Genomic DNA, 15,956 nt, shown 5'->3' with positions numbered 1-15,956 from the left:
GGCTCAGCGTGGTGGGTACTTTGAAAGAAGAAAAAGGCTCTTGGATTGGCTAGGAAAACTTTATTATGTTCCACGTGTCCAGGGAGCTCATACATGCACACGCACACTCACACAGGCACACACAGCTAATACTGCTCACGGCACTGGCCACGGGCACAGAGTGGCCCTCAAGTTGAGAGGAGGCCCAGAATTGTGCTCTGGTCCCTCCTCACCATAGTCTCCTGCACTGCAGACTAGGGCCCAAGATAGATAGGTATCGTGGAGGCAGCACCTTCACACTTCCAGGCCAGGACCCTTGCTCAGTCCTAGTGCCTGTACCAGGTCCTCTCCGAGCCCGCTCTTCAACGTCCGTCTCACTGCAAGGACAGAGCAGGGTTGGAGGGGGTTGATGGGGTTAAGGTGGGCAGTGGGGGTGTGGGGAATACTCACAAGACTTGCGGTTGCCACGGGAACGCTTGCGTTCCCGAGCAGCTAAGGCACGAGGACTGCTCTTGGTCACTGACTGCACCAGCAGGTCCATGATCTCATCTGAAGTGTCACTGGGTAAACTGGAGCCTGGAGGTTCTTCTGGGGGTACAGTGCAGGGCCCCACTGCTGTGGGCATGACTGGGGAGCTGCTCTGGACCATGCCTGAGGGAGCCAGATAGATAGGGAGGTGAGGCCAAAGCGGCCTCAGAGCCCGCTGCCCCCAGCGGCCGTAGGTCCCACCTCTGCTACGGCGGCCATGTGTGGTGTCCTCGGGCTTGCTGGCCAGCAGACTCTTCATGCTGGCGTGACTGTCGGCATCACCCTCTCCTGGCCCACTGCTCACAGCCACTGGAATAGATGGGTTGCTGGGGGTTTCCCCAGCCGCCACACCTGAGAACTTCTCTGTCTGGAGAGAGGAAAGGGGTGGGTTGGGAGCAGAGGAAGAAAACCATGGGGGTGGCAGTCAAGACCCGGAAGGGACACCCACCTCGGTGATCATGCGTCCCCGGGTCTTGTTGCGCTCACGGTACGTGGCCCGCTTCTGCTGCTGCTGCAGCACCCGGTCCCGGCAAGTCCGATACTCCAGTGCGAACTCCCGCAGCGTGTGGCAGAACTGCATGACGCGCGCCTCACGGGCTGCCTGCGCTGTGTACCCCAGGTACAGCAGGAAGGCGTGGAACCTAGCCAGGTTGGGGTGGGGAGGAGTGGTGAGTCCTGCTTGGGGTTTGAGGGATGGTGGTGGCGGGCCTGCCTCTCTCTGGCCCACGCCCCCACCTGTTGCAGACACGGCGGTGCACGACCCTCAGCATGGCAACACGGCGGGTACAATGGGACAGGAAGTGGGTGAGGCGGGCACGCAGGGCTGGAGCCAGCTCGTGCTTAGACAAGCTCCGCAGGCTCTCTTCGGCTGCCCGGCTTCGGCGCTCCAGCTGCCCCAGGTTCTCAGTCAGCTGCTCAAAGTCCACCTGGAAAAGCAGGGAGTACACATGCTGTCCCCCCACAGAAAGACACCGCCTGAGCTGCCTCTGTGCTGGGCTGACTAGCCTGGGCCCTGAAGACACAGCCGAGATCTGGCCCCTGCCCTCCAAAAGCTCACAGTCTGATGCAAGAGACAGACAAGTCCATTTGATGCAGTGGAGAACGGAGAAGGTTTCTTGGGATAAGTGGCAGCTAAACAGACCTAAAGACAGAGTAGGTGTAGCCATGCCAATAGAAGAAAGAGTTTCTGGCAGAGGACACAGCCCACGCGCACGCCTGTAGCCTAAGCAAGCCCTGGCCCAGCAGCCCACTCAGGGAGAGGGAGAGAAGCAGTGCTCCCTCATGCCACGGCCAGTCTTAAGTCAAGCCTCTGGCAGGTGCTGACCTTGGCACAGCGGATCAGGGCAGGAATTTCTGAGTAGAGGTCAGAGGAATCAGGCCGGGTCTGGAGCACCAGGGAGCAGAGATGATGCAGCAGTGACTGTCGGCGCACCGTGTCTTTCACCTCTGACACCTTCTCCAGGTAGCTCAGCTCAAAGCCGCTGCTCTGAAAGGACCCCGTCTGAGCCTGAGCCTGAGCCTGAGCCTGAGCCTGAGCCTGAGCCTGGCTGGCTCCAGAGCCCCGGCCCCCGTCCTCATGTGCTCTCAGCTCACCTGGGAGCCGTTGAGGAAGTTGCCCACAGCCAGCAGGGTGGCCAGGATGCAGTGGAAGGTGGCATTTTGCACCAGCTGTTGCATGCCCACTTTCAGGTCAAACAGTGGCTCTGCAATTTCCTGGTGTGGGAGACCAGGGACTCAGACTACATGGTCATCATGCTCACCTGTCCCCACTGCCTGTCCCATCCCACGACCCAGGTACCTGCTCCATGCTGTCATAATCCAGCTTGAAGGCCCAGAGTTGTAGGCGGGCAGCCAGGCCCCTGATGGAAGCAAGAGTCATCAGGAAGTTTTCGGCTGGGCCCAGGGGTATGTCAGGATTGGCCAGCTGGGCCTCCTCGATCTTCTGCCGCTCCTCCTCTGTGGGCATCATGGTCAGTAGCTTCTGAGAATGCACCCAACGGCCCACATAGGCCACTCAGTGCTGGCCTGAGGCCTCACGTATTGGTCTTGACTCCTCCCTAGGTCATCTGGGGCAGCCCCAGAGTCTGGGGAAATGCCAAGCCCATGCTCACCACTGGAGGGACAGGAAATGCCCACTGACCAAAGGAGAGGGCCGGACTTGCTGCACCCTTAGCTGGGTATCCCTACCTCAATGCCATCCTTGCTGACAGCAAACTCATCAAAGTTGAGCAGGGCAGCCTTAATGACGTGCACAGGTGGCAGCGTGGTTAGGCCGATGTTGATGGCGTTGCTGCGCTTGGGGTCCAGCACGGTGGTCACTGTGCGGCGGCCCTCACCAGCTTTCTTTCAAATTGGGCGAAGGGCAGTGTAAGATTGGGAAAGGGTCTAACTGGGGCAACAATCTAAGAGGGCACACCAAGGCCCCACTCTGAATGGCTAAATGGTGGGATTACCCCACAGCCAGGGATCTGGGATGTGTAAGGCCTTGGGATGGGCTTAGACACTAGTTAGGGTTGGGCTGAATTCTTATTGAAGGACCTCAGACAAGTCGCTATTCCTTTCTTTGCCTCGGTTTCCCCATGTGGGAAATGAGTGGCAGCCCCAGCAGTTCAGACGCTTGAGCTCTGATTGCCTCCTCTCTCCCCTAGGGTTACCTTGCAGACGAGGGCACGTTTACCTTGGAAGGCAGCACGTCCTTGGCACGGGACTCGAACAGGTGTTCTAGCCGGGCTGTATCCACCGAGACAGGCTCTAGTGAGGCCCACAGGGTGGGGCAGGGCCCAAAGCGGCTGCCAGAGCCTCCATGGACCCCAGCCAGCTTTAGCTCCCGCCAGAAGAGTTTTACTGTCTTCCTCTTGGTGGGGAGGGCTAGGCCATCAGGTGCTGAGGGGGGAAGAGCGGCAGCTGGGGGTGGTGGTGGGAAGGGGCTTTTGATTGGTGGGGGGGGTGGGGGCGGAGGAGGTGGGGGGCCTCCCGGGAGCGGGGGCGGCAGGGGCGGGACCCCTTTCCCCGCCTCCACAGACTCCGTGTTCAGCACGTCCTGGTCTTCATCCTCCCCCAGATCTGAGAAGTCCAGGTCCCCAATGCAGAGGCTGGGTACGCTGGTAGGGAGCTCCCGTACGGGCTCAGCCTTGGGGCTTGGTGGGGCCAATGGCTCCTTGGGCTCTGGCTCAAGGCTGTGCTGAGTACGGAGCAGGATTTGAGGGGCAGCGCTCTGGGGTGTTCCGGGTGCAGGGGCTGGTTCTGGGGAGCCCCGTAATTCTTGGGTGTCTAGAAAAAGGGAACAGCCGTCAGTGTCACGTCCTCTGTGGAGCAACAGGGCAACATGGGTGGATTCTGCCCACCCACCTGCTCACCTGGGTGTCCATCGACATCATCGGGCATGGCTCCAGCCAATGTCTCTGCCTGGCCCTGGGCCAGCGCAGCCTGCTTTTCTGTTTCTGCTGCTGCTACATTCTCCAGGAACCGGGCTCTGGGGGGAGGGACCTGTCAGTGAGGGTGTCTGACACACCCCAGCCCAGGGTGGTGCACATGCCTTGCTGGGCCCCTGGGCACTGCCCCTAATTGCAGGCACACACAGACACACAGGGAACAGTCCATGCGCTGAGCAGACCCAGGACCTGCCCCCCCCCACAAAGGCCAGCCCCTGTTCAGTCTTCCACATCTGGGGAGGGTCACTACCAACCCAGTATTCCCAGGTCAACATACAGGGAAAAGTTCTACTTAACATCTAACTTGCAACCTTGCTGCTGTTCATGTTCACTGTTCTGATTCTAGACAAGGATCCTTAGAGCAGGGGGAGGGGATAGCTGTCCCAATGGGCACACCAGGCTGTCCCTCCCTTGGCATGTCTAGCAGCTTCTGAGAGCTATGGCCTATGCCCAGAAAAGGGCCTGGTAAACGAAAGGCACTCAGTTTATGTTGAAGTAATAAAGGTGATCCCATCTCTTTTTTGGCCCCTCCAGCCTCTGTTGGCACTCAGTCTCTGTCATTCCCTTAGACGGAGGTTGCTCCTCCACCTCCGCACCACACAGCACCCTAGATCCCCTCCCAGCCTTAATCCTGGGCTGAGGACACAGGAGAATCGGCTCCAGGTTGGGAGTCCACATTCTCATCACTGATCAAAGCTGTTAAGGTGTCACTGTTAAAAGCACTGGGACCTCTATGATCCCGGTGAACTGTTCCCCAGTGCTTAGTCCTTGGGTAACCGAGGACACATAAGTCTGGGAGAGTCCCCCAGCTCTGGCTGCATCAGGCACATGGAACCCCTGCTGGGGGAAGCAATGCTGAAGCCCTGAGCACATGGCAGGCCTGGCAGGCTGGCCTCTGTACTTACTCCAGCCTGGCCTGCCCAGTAGGGAACTGGGGGACAGATGGGCTCTCACGGGCCCTGGGTAGGGGGGAATGAGAGGAAGAAATGGTAATTGTGGTATGTGCTCCACCCCAAAGCCCAGTTGCTCACACCCACACAGAGCTGGGCAGTGATATCAGGGGTTCCTTCCCAGCCACAGTGGGAAGAGGAGGGAGTGGGGGAGGCATGATGTGAGGAAACTGGAAGTGGAGGGGAGAGACCGACATGACGCAGGACAGGGTGCAGTAAAAGACAAAGAGCAAAACAGGAGAGACAGTGACAGAGAAACAAAGAAGAGGGTAGAGAGACAGATGACATTGACAAAACACGCAGAATGCCAGAAAGAAGAAGAGAAGCCGCAGGAGGAGGAGGTCCAGTCAGAGCCGAACCCCACCCCCCAGCAGTCACTTACCAAACAGGAGCAGTTTGGTGAAGTCTGGAAAGAAAGAGAAAGAAAGCACGCGTTTGGGCAGAGAAGTTTGGGCAGAGGAGGCAGAGGGCCCGTGGAGGGGCGCAGAGTGGAGGGACAGCTGTAGAAAAGACTCCCGGGACAGCCTCTATCTCCCTACTTACTTGTAGATGCTCCTCTCGCAGGAGCTGTCAGGTGAGGGCATCACGGAGATGGTAGGAAAGAGGCTCAAGGTGGTATGGAGGCCAGAGACAGGGCCCACGGCGCTGGAGGCGGGGCCTGTAGGTGGGGCGGGGCCCACGGGGCTGGAGGTGGGGCCGGTCGGCAAGGCAGGGCTGGCGGAGGAGGAGGTGGAGGCTACTGGTGAGGCGGGGCCTGTGGAGCTGGAGGTGTGGCCTGTCAGGAGGCAGGGCTCCTCCTGGCGGATCCACCCCTCCGCCTCCGCCAAGGCAGTTAGTTCTTACCCAGGCTCCGGGGAGCGCACTTCTAGAGATCGGCGGATCCTCTTGCCCTCCTCTGAGGAAGGCTTTCGACGGGTGATGCGCCGCCCACCTGCGACGGCTTCTTCGATGTCCCCATCCTCCAACCGCAGGGCGCTCTAGGAGAGTTGAGCCCAGATGGGAGCGACTGAGGCCCAAGTAGGTGGGGTGGGGAACTGGAGAACGGCCTCCCTCCCTCCCCTCCTCTCTCCTGCCTTCGGGCCCTGACAGCCCAGCCGGCCCTGCCCACCTCATAGAGCATAAGCTGGGCGCGCAGGTCGACGTCAGTGCCCGCGGTGCCCAAGTGGCGCTGGACCAGTGCCTCCATGCCCTGCTGCTCCAGTGCATCCGTCACATCATAGAAGGAGTCCTGATCCGGGAGCGCTGCCAGAGTCTGGAGGGTGGGGATAGGACGGCAAGGCTAAAGCTGATGGAGACCAGAAGTCAAGAGCCTGAGGGGCCCAGAATGGCACATGGTTCCCCCTTTGCTCCCCCTATCCCACCTTGTTGATGAGGGTGACAGTGTACACCAGCAACTCGGGGTCAGCGCCATTCTTCTCCTCCAGGATGGACACCAAATTGGCCCATGGAAGAGCACCTGTCACCCAGATAGGGAGCAGTCATATGGGAACAAGTAGGAGAGAGGACTCTGAGCAGTGGAGGAGGGAGGGACAGTTTCTGACCCGTGGTGCTGGCCACAGAGTTGACTGCACGGATGAACAGTGGTGCGTTGCTCTCAGAGTATTCCACAAACACCAGCAGCAGCTTCAGGGCTGTCTTCACCACCAAGCGGGACTGGGGGGAAGGGGTCACCATACATGAGTGGGGCTTGGGCCAGACCTGTGCTGGCTCCTGGTGGGGAGGGGGAAGGGCTCCTGGGGCTGGACCCAGAGAGGAGAGTCTAGGCAGAAAGAGCCATCTCTAGGCCCAGGTACTGAAGTGCCTTTGAGGCTTAGAGGGGCCACAGACCCCCTCCATTCCAGACCACTTTGCAGAAGAGGAAACTGAGGCCCAGAGAGAGGCAGTGGGAAAAGGATGCATGGCTGGGTGGAGGGCCACTTACCAGGCTGGCACACAGTGTGTACAGCCACTGCACGGTCTCACTATGGGCCACCACCCCCAGCATCCCATCCACAAAAAGCATCAGCTGGCCTAGTGCTGGGGACACAGGGACAAGAAGAGGTCAGTAAGCGGTCACTGAAGGCAGGGGTCATGGGGGAGGGGGTGAGGCTGACCTCGGAGGATATAGCTCTGGTAGTTGTGGTCGGCAGCAGCACCCACATGGATTAGGCAACTCAGCCCCTCCGAGTGCACGAATTCAGGCACCAGGTCCTTGTCCTCCTGCGGGCACCATGGGGGAGTTTAGTGGGGGGAGGCTCAGCCTGGATGCCCACCCCCAGCCCACCTCCGGGCCTCACCTGGAAGATCTGCTTTAGTGAGAAGAGGGAGCGGCGGAGCTCAGGGCCACTGGAGCCATACAACTTTTCTGCAAGACGTAGGTGGGCATGGAAACCTCAAGGGGACACACCACAAGCCCCCCACCCCCTTCTACTGGGACGCAACCACAACCCCCCATCAAAGAATCTTCTAGTACTCTTGAACCCCCACCTCCTCCTCCACTCCCTGACTCTGGGCAAGCCTGACCGCAGTCTAGCAGCTGCCCTGGAAGAAGAGGTCAGGATAGGAATGGGAGGAGTCGCACATCCCGTCTCCCATCTGCTCTGTCTGCTGTCCAGCACAGGCCTGAAACAAACTGAGACAACCGGGGCGGGGGTGGGGGGGGAGGGGAGGCGCTGGACGCTGATATCCTCACACACTCACCTAAGATGGCATTGACTCTCAGAGAGAGCTGGGTCCGCAGGATCAGAGTAGGCTTCCGCCCTTTGCTGGAATCAAGTAGCCCAGTCAGCAGCTCCCAGCCCATTCCTCAGGGTCCCTCCACCCACACCAAGGCAGCCAAAACCTGGCCACAGCTCCTTTCTCCCCAGCTGCTTCTCCAAGCCAAAGGGTTGTCCAGATAGGAGGGTTTGAAGAACACAGGCATCTCAGGTATGTAGGAGAGCCCCCACCCCCAACCCAGGCAGCAGGTAACACTGGCCAGGCCTTGGGATTCCCCTGGCACAGTTCCCTGGGGTGGTAGGAGGAGACCCACAGCCCTGGCTAGAGATCAAGTGTCTTGGCTGCTGACACCTGAGCCAGCCCCTCCAGCATGGGGGCAAGGGTGGGAGCCAGCCTAGCGTTCCTGGCCCCATCAGCTCTGACCTGATCTCTTCAAAGAAGCCCTCCAGCATCTCCCGCTGCTCTTCTAGGGACAGCTCAGGGTCCAGGTAGTATCCAGACGGAGACACTTGCAGGGCACAGTCCTCTAGCTGGGGGCAAAGGGAAGAGCTGTCAGGGCTGGGGAAGAGGTGGCAGGAGTACATATGGAGACCCCATGACCTCCTATCTCCCACTCAGGGTGCTGGCAGAGGCACACAAGGGCCTGCGGTGCAGCCATGCATTCCTTCAGCAGTCATTTCTCATGGGCCTACTATGTGCAAAGCCCATGTGGCTCAAAGAGCTTTCTCCTGGCTCATACCTACCCATTCTTTAGGTTTCAGATTAGATAATGCTTTTTTTTTTTTTTTTTTTTGCCACACCACGCGGCTTGTGGGATCTTAGTTCCCTGACCAGGGATAGAACCCGCGCCCTTGGCAGTGAAAGCGTGGAGTCCTAACCACTGGACCGCCAGGGAATTCCCAGATAATGCTTTTTTGGAAAGCCTTCCTGGACTCCTCTAGCCAATGCCATGCAAATCCCTCCAGCCCTTGTGTGTACCCTCCTCTTAGGCCTTACACACAGCATTATCACGTCCTAGACACTAGTCTCCTTCCCCACTAACTGTGTGTTCTCTGGGTTCAGGCACCATGTCTGTCTTGTCCATGCAATATCTGCAGAGCCTATCACAGCACTTAGCACACAGCAAGTGCTCCCTAAATGGTTGTTGAGCTACTGAACATGAATGAGGAAGGGGAATGGAGAGAAAATAGGAGGAAGTTCCTGCTTTAAAGGAAGTTCGCAGCTGTGAACATTCAACACCCAGGGAAAAGTGTTAAGAATGCTGGGAGGTGCAAACCCAGCTGAGAGGGGGACGTGTGTCTCCCCGAGTTAAGATAGTGAGGAGAAGGGCTCCCAGTCCCTCCAAGCCTGAGGGTCTTTGCCCTGCCCCAAGTGAGCTACAGTCACCATGGTCCTAGCTGGACCTCAGAGACCTCCAAGAGGCCTATTAAACACCAGGTTTTAGGGTCTGACTCAGTCAGCCTACAGTGGGGTCCCTGGAACCTGCACTGTAACAAGGTGCTCCACCCATGAGTCTGCTGCCCATGTCTCCCACCCCCCTGAGCTGGCTCCCCACCATCACCACCACCACCACCAACACCAGGATGACTCTTGGCCCCTTGAGAAGTGCCTGTAGAGAAGCCTAGTGAGGTGACTCTGGAGAGTCTGAGGGCAGCACCGTGCCACTCCCTGATGCCTCCACCATGTAGCACAGTGCCAGTGTGCCCCGCTCAGCAAAGTTCCCTTGACTTGAGTGGTGGTGCTTCTTGAGAGGCCCAGGGAAAGCCCACCTCTGGAGAGGCAGAGTGTCTTCTGGTCTCCATCTTACCGGGAAAGTCAACCCCAACATTTGTCTTGATGTTCTGTCAGCCCTGCCCTGCTCTGGACCCAGCCCAAGGACTTCCAGCTGCCCTTGGTCCCCTGGCGTTAAGGGAGTCCAGCTCCTGCCCCTACCCCTCCTCTGCTTAGTACCCCTGCTCATGCCTGAGAGCCTGAGTTCAGCCTGTAAGGCCCTTTGGTGACACCCACACCTCCCACTCCTTCCCACCCCCCAGGCTCCTGCGTGGGACGTGGGACATAGGACAAACACTCCAGCCTGTTTTCTGTCCCACTTCCTGCTTGGCTGCCTGCCCTCCCTTGGGCAGGCCTGGCCTCTCTCCCCTCCCTGGGAGCGGAGTCATCCTCTCCAGGGCCTACTGGGAATGGGCCCTGAGATAGGGCAGCAAGGCCCCAGGGCTGGGGTCCTTTGTCCGGGGCCAGCTCAGCTGAGGGCAGCCCCACATTCCTCCTGATTCCTCTTCCCACATGGTGACTCAGCAGCCAACCCACCCCACCCCCAGCCAGGCACAGCTACATCTCCTTCTGCCTTGGACTGGAGGACTCTGGGACCCTAGAGAAACATATTTCCCCCAAAGTTACAAACACCCTCAGAGACCCCCCAAATCACACACATATAGAATAGCTCATTCATTCAAATAGTCACGAACCAGGCTGGTTTTAGGTGCTGAGGACATAGCAGGGAACAAGATACTGCCTCTGCCTTCCCTGTCTTCCAACCCCGCTGGGGAGGCAGGCAGGTCTGACTAAGAAAAAGGCCACAAATAAATGTAGAAGCACAACCGCCACGGGTGCTAAGAAAGGGGAGGGGTGGGGTGCTGTAAAGGTAGACACTGGAGGAGTGAGCAGATTCCACCTGGGAGTGGCTTACACACCCAAGAATACAGTCAGGCAGGGTATATATGTGCTACTGGCCACGCACAGGTGAGAAGCACACCCACAGAAAGCTCAGGTCCAGCAAGCTCTCTTCCCCTCCTGCACGCACACTTGCAGGCTCTAATTCCAAGTGAGCTGAGCATGGCCCTCGCCTTCCAGAATACCTGCCTCCATTTGGGGCAGGGTCCTGAAGACTGAATGCTCTACCACCCCCAGCCTCCTCAGATGAGTCCCTTTCCCTCTGTGGTGGCAGCAGTGGCTCCCTAGCCACTTCACCTGTCTTATCCTGCCAGGGCCCCATTTCTGGGGAGGAGGTCCAGAGGTAACAGCCAGCCCAAAGCCTCCGGAACAATGCCCCCCCCCCCCCTTAACTGTCTGTCCCGGGTGGAGATGGAGCGGGCAGCAGGGTCAGGCAAGCTCCAAGGAGCGGAGACTTCCTGCCAGCTGGGCGTTGCTTGTCCCTCACACCCCTGGCCCCTTCCTGGAGTCACCCTTCTTTTTTTTTTAATTTTTAATTTATTTTTTATACAGCAGGTTCATATTAGTTACCTATTTTATACATATTAGTGTATATATGTCAATCTCAATCTCCCAATGCATCCCATCACCACCACCCCCTGCCACTTTCCCCCCCTTGGTGTCCATACGTTTGTTCTCTACATCTGTGTCTCTATTTCTGCCCTGCAAACCGGTTCATCTGTACCATTTTTCTAGGTTCCACATGTATGCGTTAATATACGATATTTGTTTTTCTCTTTCTGACTTACTTGACTCTGTATGACAGTCTCTAGATCCATCTTGGGGTCACCCTTCTGAGCGCCAAACCTCTGGGCTTTGTTTCTCACACCCGGGGGCTGGGCCAGGCTGGCATAAGCCCAAACCCTAGTCCCTGAGGACAGTGCTTGGGGTCAGCACAGGGTCAGTGTAGGCCCACATGTTGGACTCCCTCCTGGCTCTTGTCTTCCACACTTCTCTGATGTTTGTCTTGGGGTGGAGTCTCTCTCTCCCTCACTCTTCCCAGGCTCAGCCCCTCGCTTCAGCCTCCAGCCCACTTTTCTCTATTTATTTATTGAGGTATAGTTGATTTACAATATTGTATAAGTTTCAGTCGTACAACATAGTGATCCACAATTTTTAAAGATTATACTTGGGAATTCTCTGGCGGTCCAGTGGTTAGGACTCTGCGCTTTCACCGCCTGGGCCCGTTCTATCCCTGGTCGTCAGGGAACTAGGATCCCACAAGCTGCGCAGCATGGCCAAAAGAAAAAAAAAAAGTTATACTCCATTTAAAATTGTTATAAAATATTGGCTATATTCCTTGTGCTGGACGATATATCCTTGTAGCTTATTTATTTTATATATAGTAGCTTGTACCTCTTAATCTCCTACCCCTATCTTGCCCCAGCCCACTTTTCTCTTGATTCCTTGGGCTAGGCTTTTCTGGCAGCCCAAACCAACTTGTTACATATGGTTTTACAAGCTTAGGACACCATGGTGCCTACTACCCAATATTTTTCATAACAGTATAATCGAGTGAGAATGCCAGGGGCAAGGAAGTTGGAGAAAAGTGCAGAATTACATGCTGAAGGACTCTTGTTTTAGGAAATAATTTGTTAACTACCTTTTTCTTCTCCTTTCCTAAAAATGTAAGACCCTGTGTTCTGATGACCCTCCTTCCCTTTTATCTTGGGTCTCCAACTGGACCTTGGCTTCCTGAATGAGATGACATGAATGGGTCTTGAGGAGGGAAGCCCACATTTGTTATGCCTCCTCTGTGTCACACACTGGGCTGCCTGGTTCCTTTGATTCTCCTGATAATCCTTTTACAGGTGAGGAAACCAAGGCTCAGAAATTCTGTGAATTTGCCCCAGGCTGAATGGAACCAGGGCTAACTGACCTAGATCCTGGGCCAATGGACTTTGGAAGTGCTCCAGGGAACCCTGCAGGGGAGGTGGAGTGAGGGCTGGAGACCGCCCCTCAGCTTTCTGAACTGTGCAAATACCCCAAACTGGTCCTCTTAGTTCCAGCAAGGGAACACAAATGAACACACGCACATCATACACATTGGGGTAACAGTGCGTACTTCTGCCAGGACTAAGTTCGGGTCCCTTACCAGGCTGCAACCCAGAATGAACAGACTGGACATGCTGGCCCCAGGGAAAGATGGGAGGAGACCATGACTCATGCCCACATCACAATCTTCTATAGGCTCCCAAAGAGACCTCCACAACAAAAAAGGGCTCAGTTCATCACCAGAGCACCCCATCTTACCCTTAAGAATCTTCTGGGACCCCTCCAGTTGGTCCCTGTCCCAGAAGGTCAGGTTCACACTTTAGCCCCTTTGTCACAACTGCTCCTGAGGGATAAACTGAGGCTGGAGTAGGGATGGGCAAGGTCAGGAAACAAGTACCACCCCTGTTCCACTCTAATGTTTAGCAGCAGTTGGGGAAACAAAGTTGCTGGTAATGAACAGATTTCTAGGGCTATCTCTGCTGCTAGGAATAGGGGGCTCATCTGGCCTTTGCATCAGGGTCAGAGCAGTACCCAGGTCCCTCTGCCCAGAGCCCAGGGAGAAAGGAGTCTGTGCTATCCCAGATGTGGCAGGGCCTTTGGATATCAGGGAGGGGCTCGTGAGGCAGGCCCAGAAGGGCAAAGGTTAGCACGGAGAGTGGGACAGGGTAGCAGGGAGGGTGGGACTGGGCAGCTCTGGGTAAAAAAATGAGGCAGGGCCAGAGGGCCAGGTTCTCCCCTGGGGCAGGGGCAGGTCCCTGGGCTCTGGCACAGAGGGGAGACAGATATTCCTGAGTTTCCCTGGGGACACCACACATGATCCAAGGCACTGCCAGGACACCCCCTATCCCACCCCCAGGGCCAGGAGATGAGTCAGAGGCTGTGGCCAGGAGCTTCCTCCTAGACTGGGAGGAAATGAGCAAGGCCTTTTCAGACCTGAGAGCTCTGAAACATTTAAAAAGGAAGCCCCCAGGGGAACTATACAGGCAAGCCACAGCCCAATGGGGTGTGTGTGGGTGGAGCCACAGAGGGAAAGTGGGCTGGGCCTCTGTACATTCCCAGGGAAGGGGCAGGGTATGTGGGGATGATGGGCGTCAGTGGCCAGAGTGGGAGGCAGAGGTCATTTGGCTGTGAACTGTTCTCCTGCTGGATAACTGTGCAGAGGATGAAACAGTGAGCACAGAACCCCTCCCTCTTATTTTGCTCTACAGCCTGGGATGGGGATGCCTGGGTTTCTGGGCCACCTCTCCCCTCTAGAGGGCTGTGGAGCAGGCCTGAGTCATGTCTGTGCCCCTGGGCCACCCACTTATAGGACTAGGGGAGGGACCAGCTGTTGACATTTCCTACAAGGAGGAGCCCTGCTCCCCCTCCCTCAGCTCTCTGATGTCCCTGCCCCTGCCCTATTCTCAGCCCTTCTTCCTCTGGCCTTCTATTCTGGGGCTGTGGTCACAGTTTATATTTGGGATGAGCACATCACAGTGCATCTGACCATTCCTGGCAGAGCTGCCAGCCCCAGGGAGTCCTGGCTCCAAGCACAGTGGCAACCCAGTGTGCAGGCCCCCATAGTCTGCCTGTGGGGGATATGGCAGTCCTCAGGCACACCAGGTGGGAGTTCTGAAAGTGGGGAGACCAGGAAGGACCGAGTTGGGGGGTACTTAACGCATTATCGTAGCTCTCAGCTAGGGAGCAGAGAACAGAGGGCAGAGCACCTGGTTGAAGGGGTGGTGGTGATGGGTCCCTAAATGAGGGGGAGAGGCAAGGGGTAATTTTGATCCTTTTTCCTGTAGCTGACCTCCCAAACTTGCCCCTAACTGGGAAGAGGGGTGTTAGGGCTAAGTTCTGTCCTCGAGTCGGGGGTGGGAGGAATACTATGTTCTCTGTAGTGCTCCAGGCTTATTTCAGTACTAGGAGTTCCAGGAGCCTGGAGGCAGGAACCTGGCCTCAGTTCAGCACCGCTCTCTCCCCAGAGCCCATTGTGAATGGGAGGTGGCCTCTGGCTAGAGGTGCTTCTTTTAGGTCCACTTCAGTTTGCCCCTTTGAACAGGGCAGGACAAGGAGGGGTCGCATCAAAACTCTGGAGAGGGCAATGTGCTGCTATCTTCAATCCTTGTCCTTGAAGCCTGGGCTCTGCTCAGACACGCGCCACTCCCCAGGCCAATAGTCTCAGCACTTCTCCCGCCCGCGCTCGGAGGCGGGGCAGGCCCGCAGCGCTAGGAATGTAAGCTGGGGGCCTGGAGCCTGGGGCACATTCCAGGGGAGACCCCAGGCCCGGGGGGCAAGTTTGCGCAACTCGGCGCCCAGCTAAGCCTGGGATCAGGGGAGGGCACCTCCACCAACTCTCTCTTCTCTTCCTCACCACTTGGTGCTGACTGGCTGGCGAGGCACCCCGGGAGGTGATTGTGTGCCTCCCAGAGTTCTGGCCCGGAAACCGAGTGCCTGCGAGTGCGCCGGAAAAGGCTGCCTGCGGGGGGCTGAGCGCAGGGAGCAGGAGGGGAGGTAGGGCGGGCCATCTGGAAAAGGGCCTCTCCCGGCACTGTGCACGAGTCGGTTCTGGGGTGCAGGCAAACGAGGGCAGGCCGGCGGTTTAAAATTAGCCCGGCCCGCTCCCTCCCTTCCAGCTTCACGGCCGGCGGCGGCAGCTGTACGAGACGGTGGGGGCGGTGACTCAAAGGGCTCTTCCACCAGTGCAGCCTCCCGCGCTCGGGGTGTCCCGGGCCAGGCCGCTTTCCGGGAACTCCCCTCAGCCCGTGAAGACTCTTCTCCACCGGCACTCCCCAGCCGGGCCTCACCAGGCAGGGACAACACTCTGTCCGGCTGGACCCAATCCAGCCTCCAGACACCTCCAGTGGCCCGCCCCGGGTCCGCCCTCCTCGTGGTCCCGCCCCCACCTGACCTGAAGCAGGTGAAAGTTGGTCTATCCCCAGCTCCGTCTCCTAAGTCCGCTACCGCCCAAACACCCACGCCACCCTATCCAGAGCAGTTAACCAGGCAGACTGGCAGCGAGCGGACCCCAAGCGCCTCCCCAGGTGGGCCTCATTTCGAGGGCCAGCCTGGGTGCCGCAGAGTACAAGCTCCCATCCTCCCTTCTTCAGCTTCCCTCAACTTGAGAGGCGTTCCCCACAAGCCGGGCAACGTGTACCTTGGGTCCCCAGCCCAAAACTTTCCCGAGGAGCGCACCCGCTCCAGCCTCTCCTCGAGGGGGTCCCAAAGGCTTTCATGGCGCTGACCCTGAACCCTCGGTCGCCCCCAACCTTTCTCCGGCTCCCCTCACCTTGAGCGGCGCCCCCAGCAGGTGGTGCAGCGCGGGTATCTGCGCGCCCAGGGGCAGCGCCCCGTCCAGGCTGCAGGTGGGGGCCCGGCGCGGCTCCGGGAAGTTGGCACATGCGAAAGGGTCGGTGTCCTCTAGGTACTGCACCCGCACGGTCACCACTGATACCGGCTCCCCGTCCCCGCGGTCTTCCTCGCCGGCCATGGCTCCGCCAGTGGCTCGCTCAGTGCGCCTCCGGGCGGGTCCCGGCCGCGCCGCAGCGTCTACTCAACTAGCTCGCAGTCTGGGCGGGACCGGGCCGGACGCCGAGGAAGAGGGGCGGAGCCAGGCGGAGGAAGGGGGTGGAGCCAATAGTAGTCTCCGGAGGCTAGGAGTGGGCAACCGCTGCCGGTGGCGGAGACT

The 15,956-nt window shown here is 58.0% G+C and overlaps 1 protein-coding gene across 6 annotated transcripts; it reads right to left on the bottom strand.

Moving 5' to 3' along the window:
* Nucleotides 1-38: 38 nt before the first annotated feature.
* FHOD1 (formin homology 2 domain containing 1) lies at nt 39-15,847 on the bottom strand. 6 transcript variants are annotated; one of them, XM_057534685.1, is made up of 24 exons: nt 15,558-15,846; nt 8,009-8,115; nt 7,568-7,632; nt 7,165-7,232; nt 6,982-7,087; nt 6,810-6,904; nt 6,430-6,541; nt 6,250-6,344; nt 5,997-6,140; nt 5,732-5,865; nt 5,432-5,650; nt 5,271-5,294; nt 4,844-4,897; nt 3,864-3,979; nt 3,185-3,777; nt 2,695-2,850; nt 2,306-2,488; nt 2,101-2,220; nt 1,832-1,993; nt 1,243-1,433; nt 956-1,148; nt 709-874; nt 430-630; nt 39-356 (listed from the first exon to the last, which is right to left on the bottom strand). In XM_057534685.1, exons 1-24 carry the CDS (start codon nt 15,756-15,758, stop codon nt 274-276), a joined length of 3,588 nt encoding a protein of 1,195 aa, XP_057390668.1. In that variant the 5' UTR covers nt 15,759-15,846; the 3' UTR covers nt 39-273. The 6 variants fall into 6 exon arrangements, with proteins under 6 accessions (XP_057390668.1, XP_057390669.1, XP_057390673.1 ...); XM_057534686.1 differs by having other exon boundaries at nt 5,432-5,602; XM_057534690.1 differs by lacking the exon at nt 15,558-15,846 and adding an exon at nt 12,548-12,609.
* Nucleotides 15,848-15,956: the final 109 nt, after the last annotated feature.

Source organism: Balaenoptera acutorostrata, chromosome 19, assembly GCF_949987535.1.
Source record: "Balaenoptera acutorostrata chromosome 19, mBalAcu1.1, whole genome shotgun sequence".
In the NCBI taxonomy this organism is placed as follows: Eukaryota; Metazoa; Chordata; class Mammalia; order Artiodactyla; family Balaenopteridae; genus Balaenoptera; species Balaenoptera acutorostrata.
The sequence above is the reverse complement of the archived record's forward strand: the minus strand, read 5'-3'. Positions and strand labels throughout refer to the sequence as shown.

Coding starts and splice junctions, on each gene's coding strand:
- FHOD1 (XM_057534685.1), bottom strand. CDS start 15,758: ATGGCCGGCGAGGAAGACCGCGGGGACGGGGAGCCGGTATCAGTGGTG. Junction 2,851..3,184: donor AGGACGTGCTGCCTTCCAAG/GTAAACGTGCCC, acceptor CCAATTTGAAAG/AAAGCTGGTGAGGGCCGCCG. Junction 2,221..2,305: donor ATTATGACAGCATGGAGCAG/GTACCTGGGTCG, acceptor CTCCCACACCAG/GAAATTGCAGAGCCACTGTT.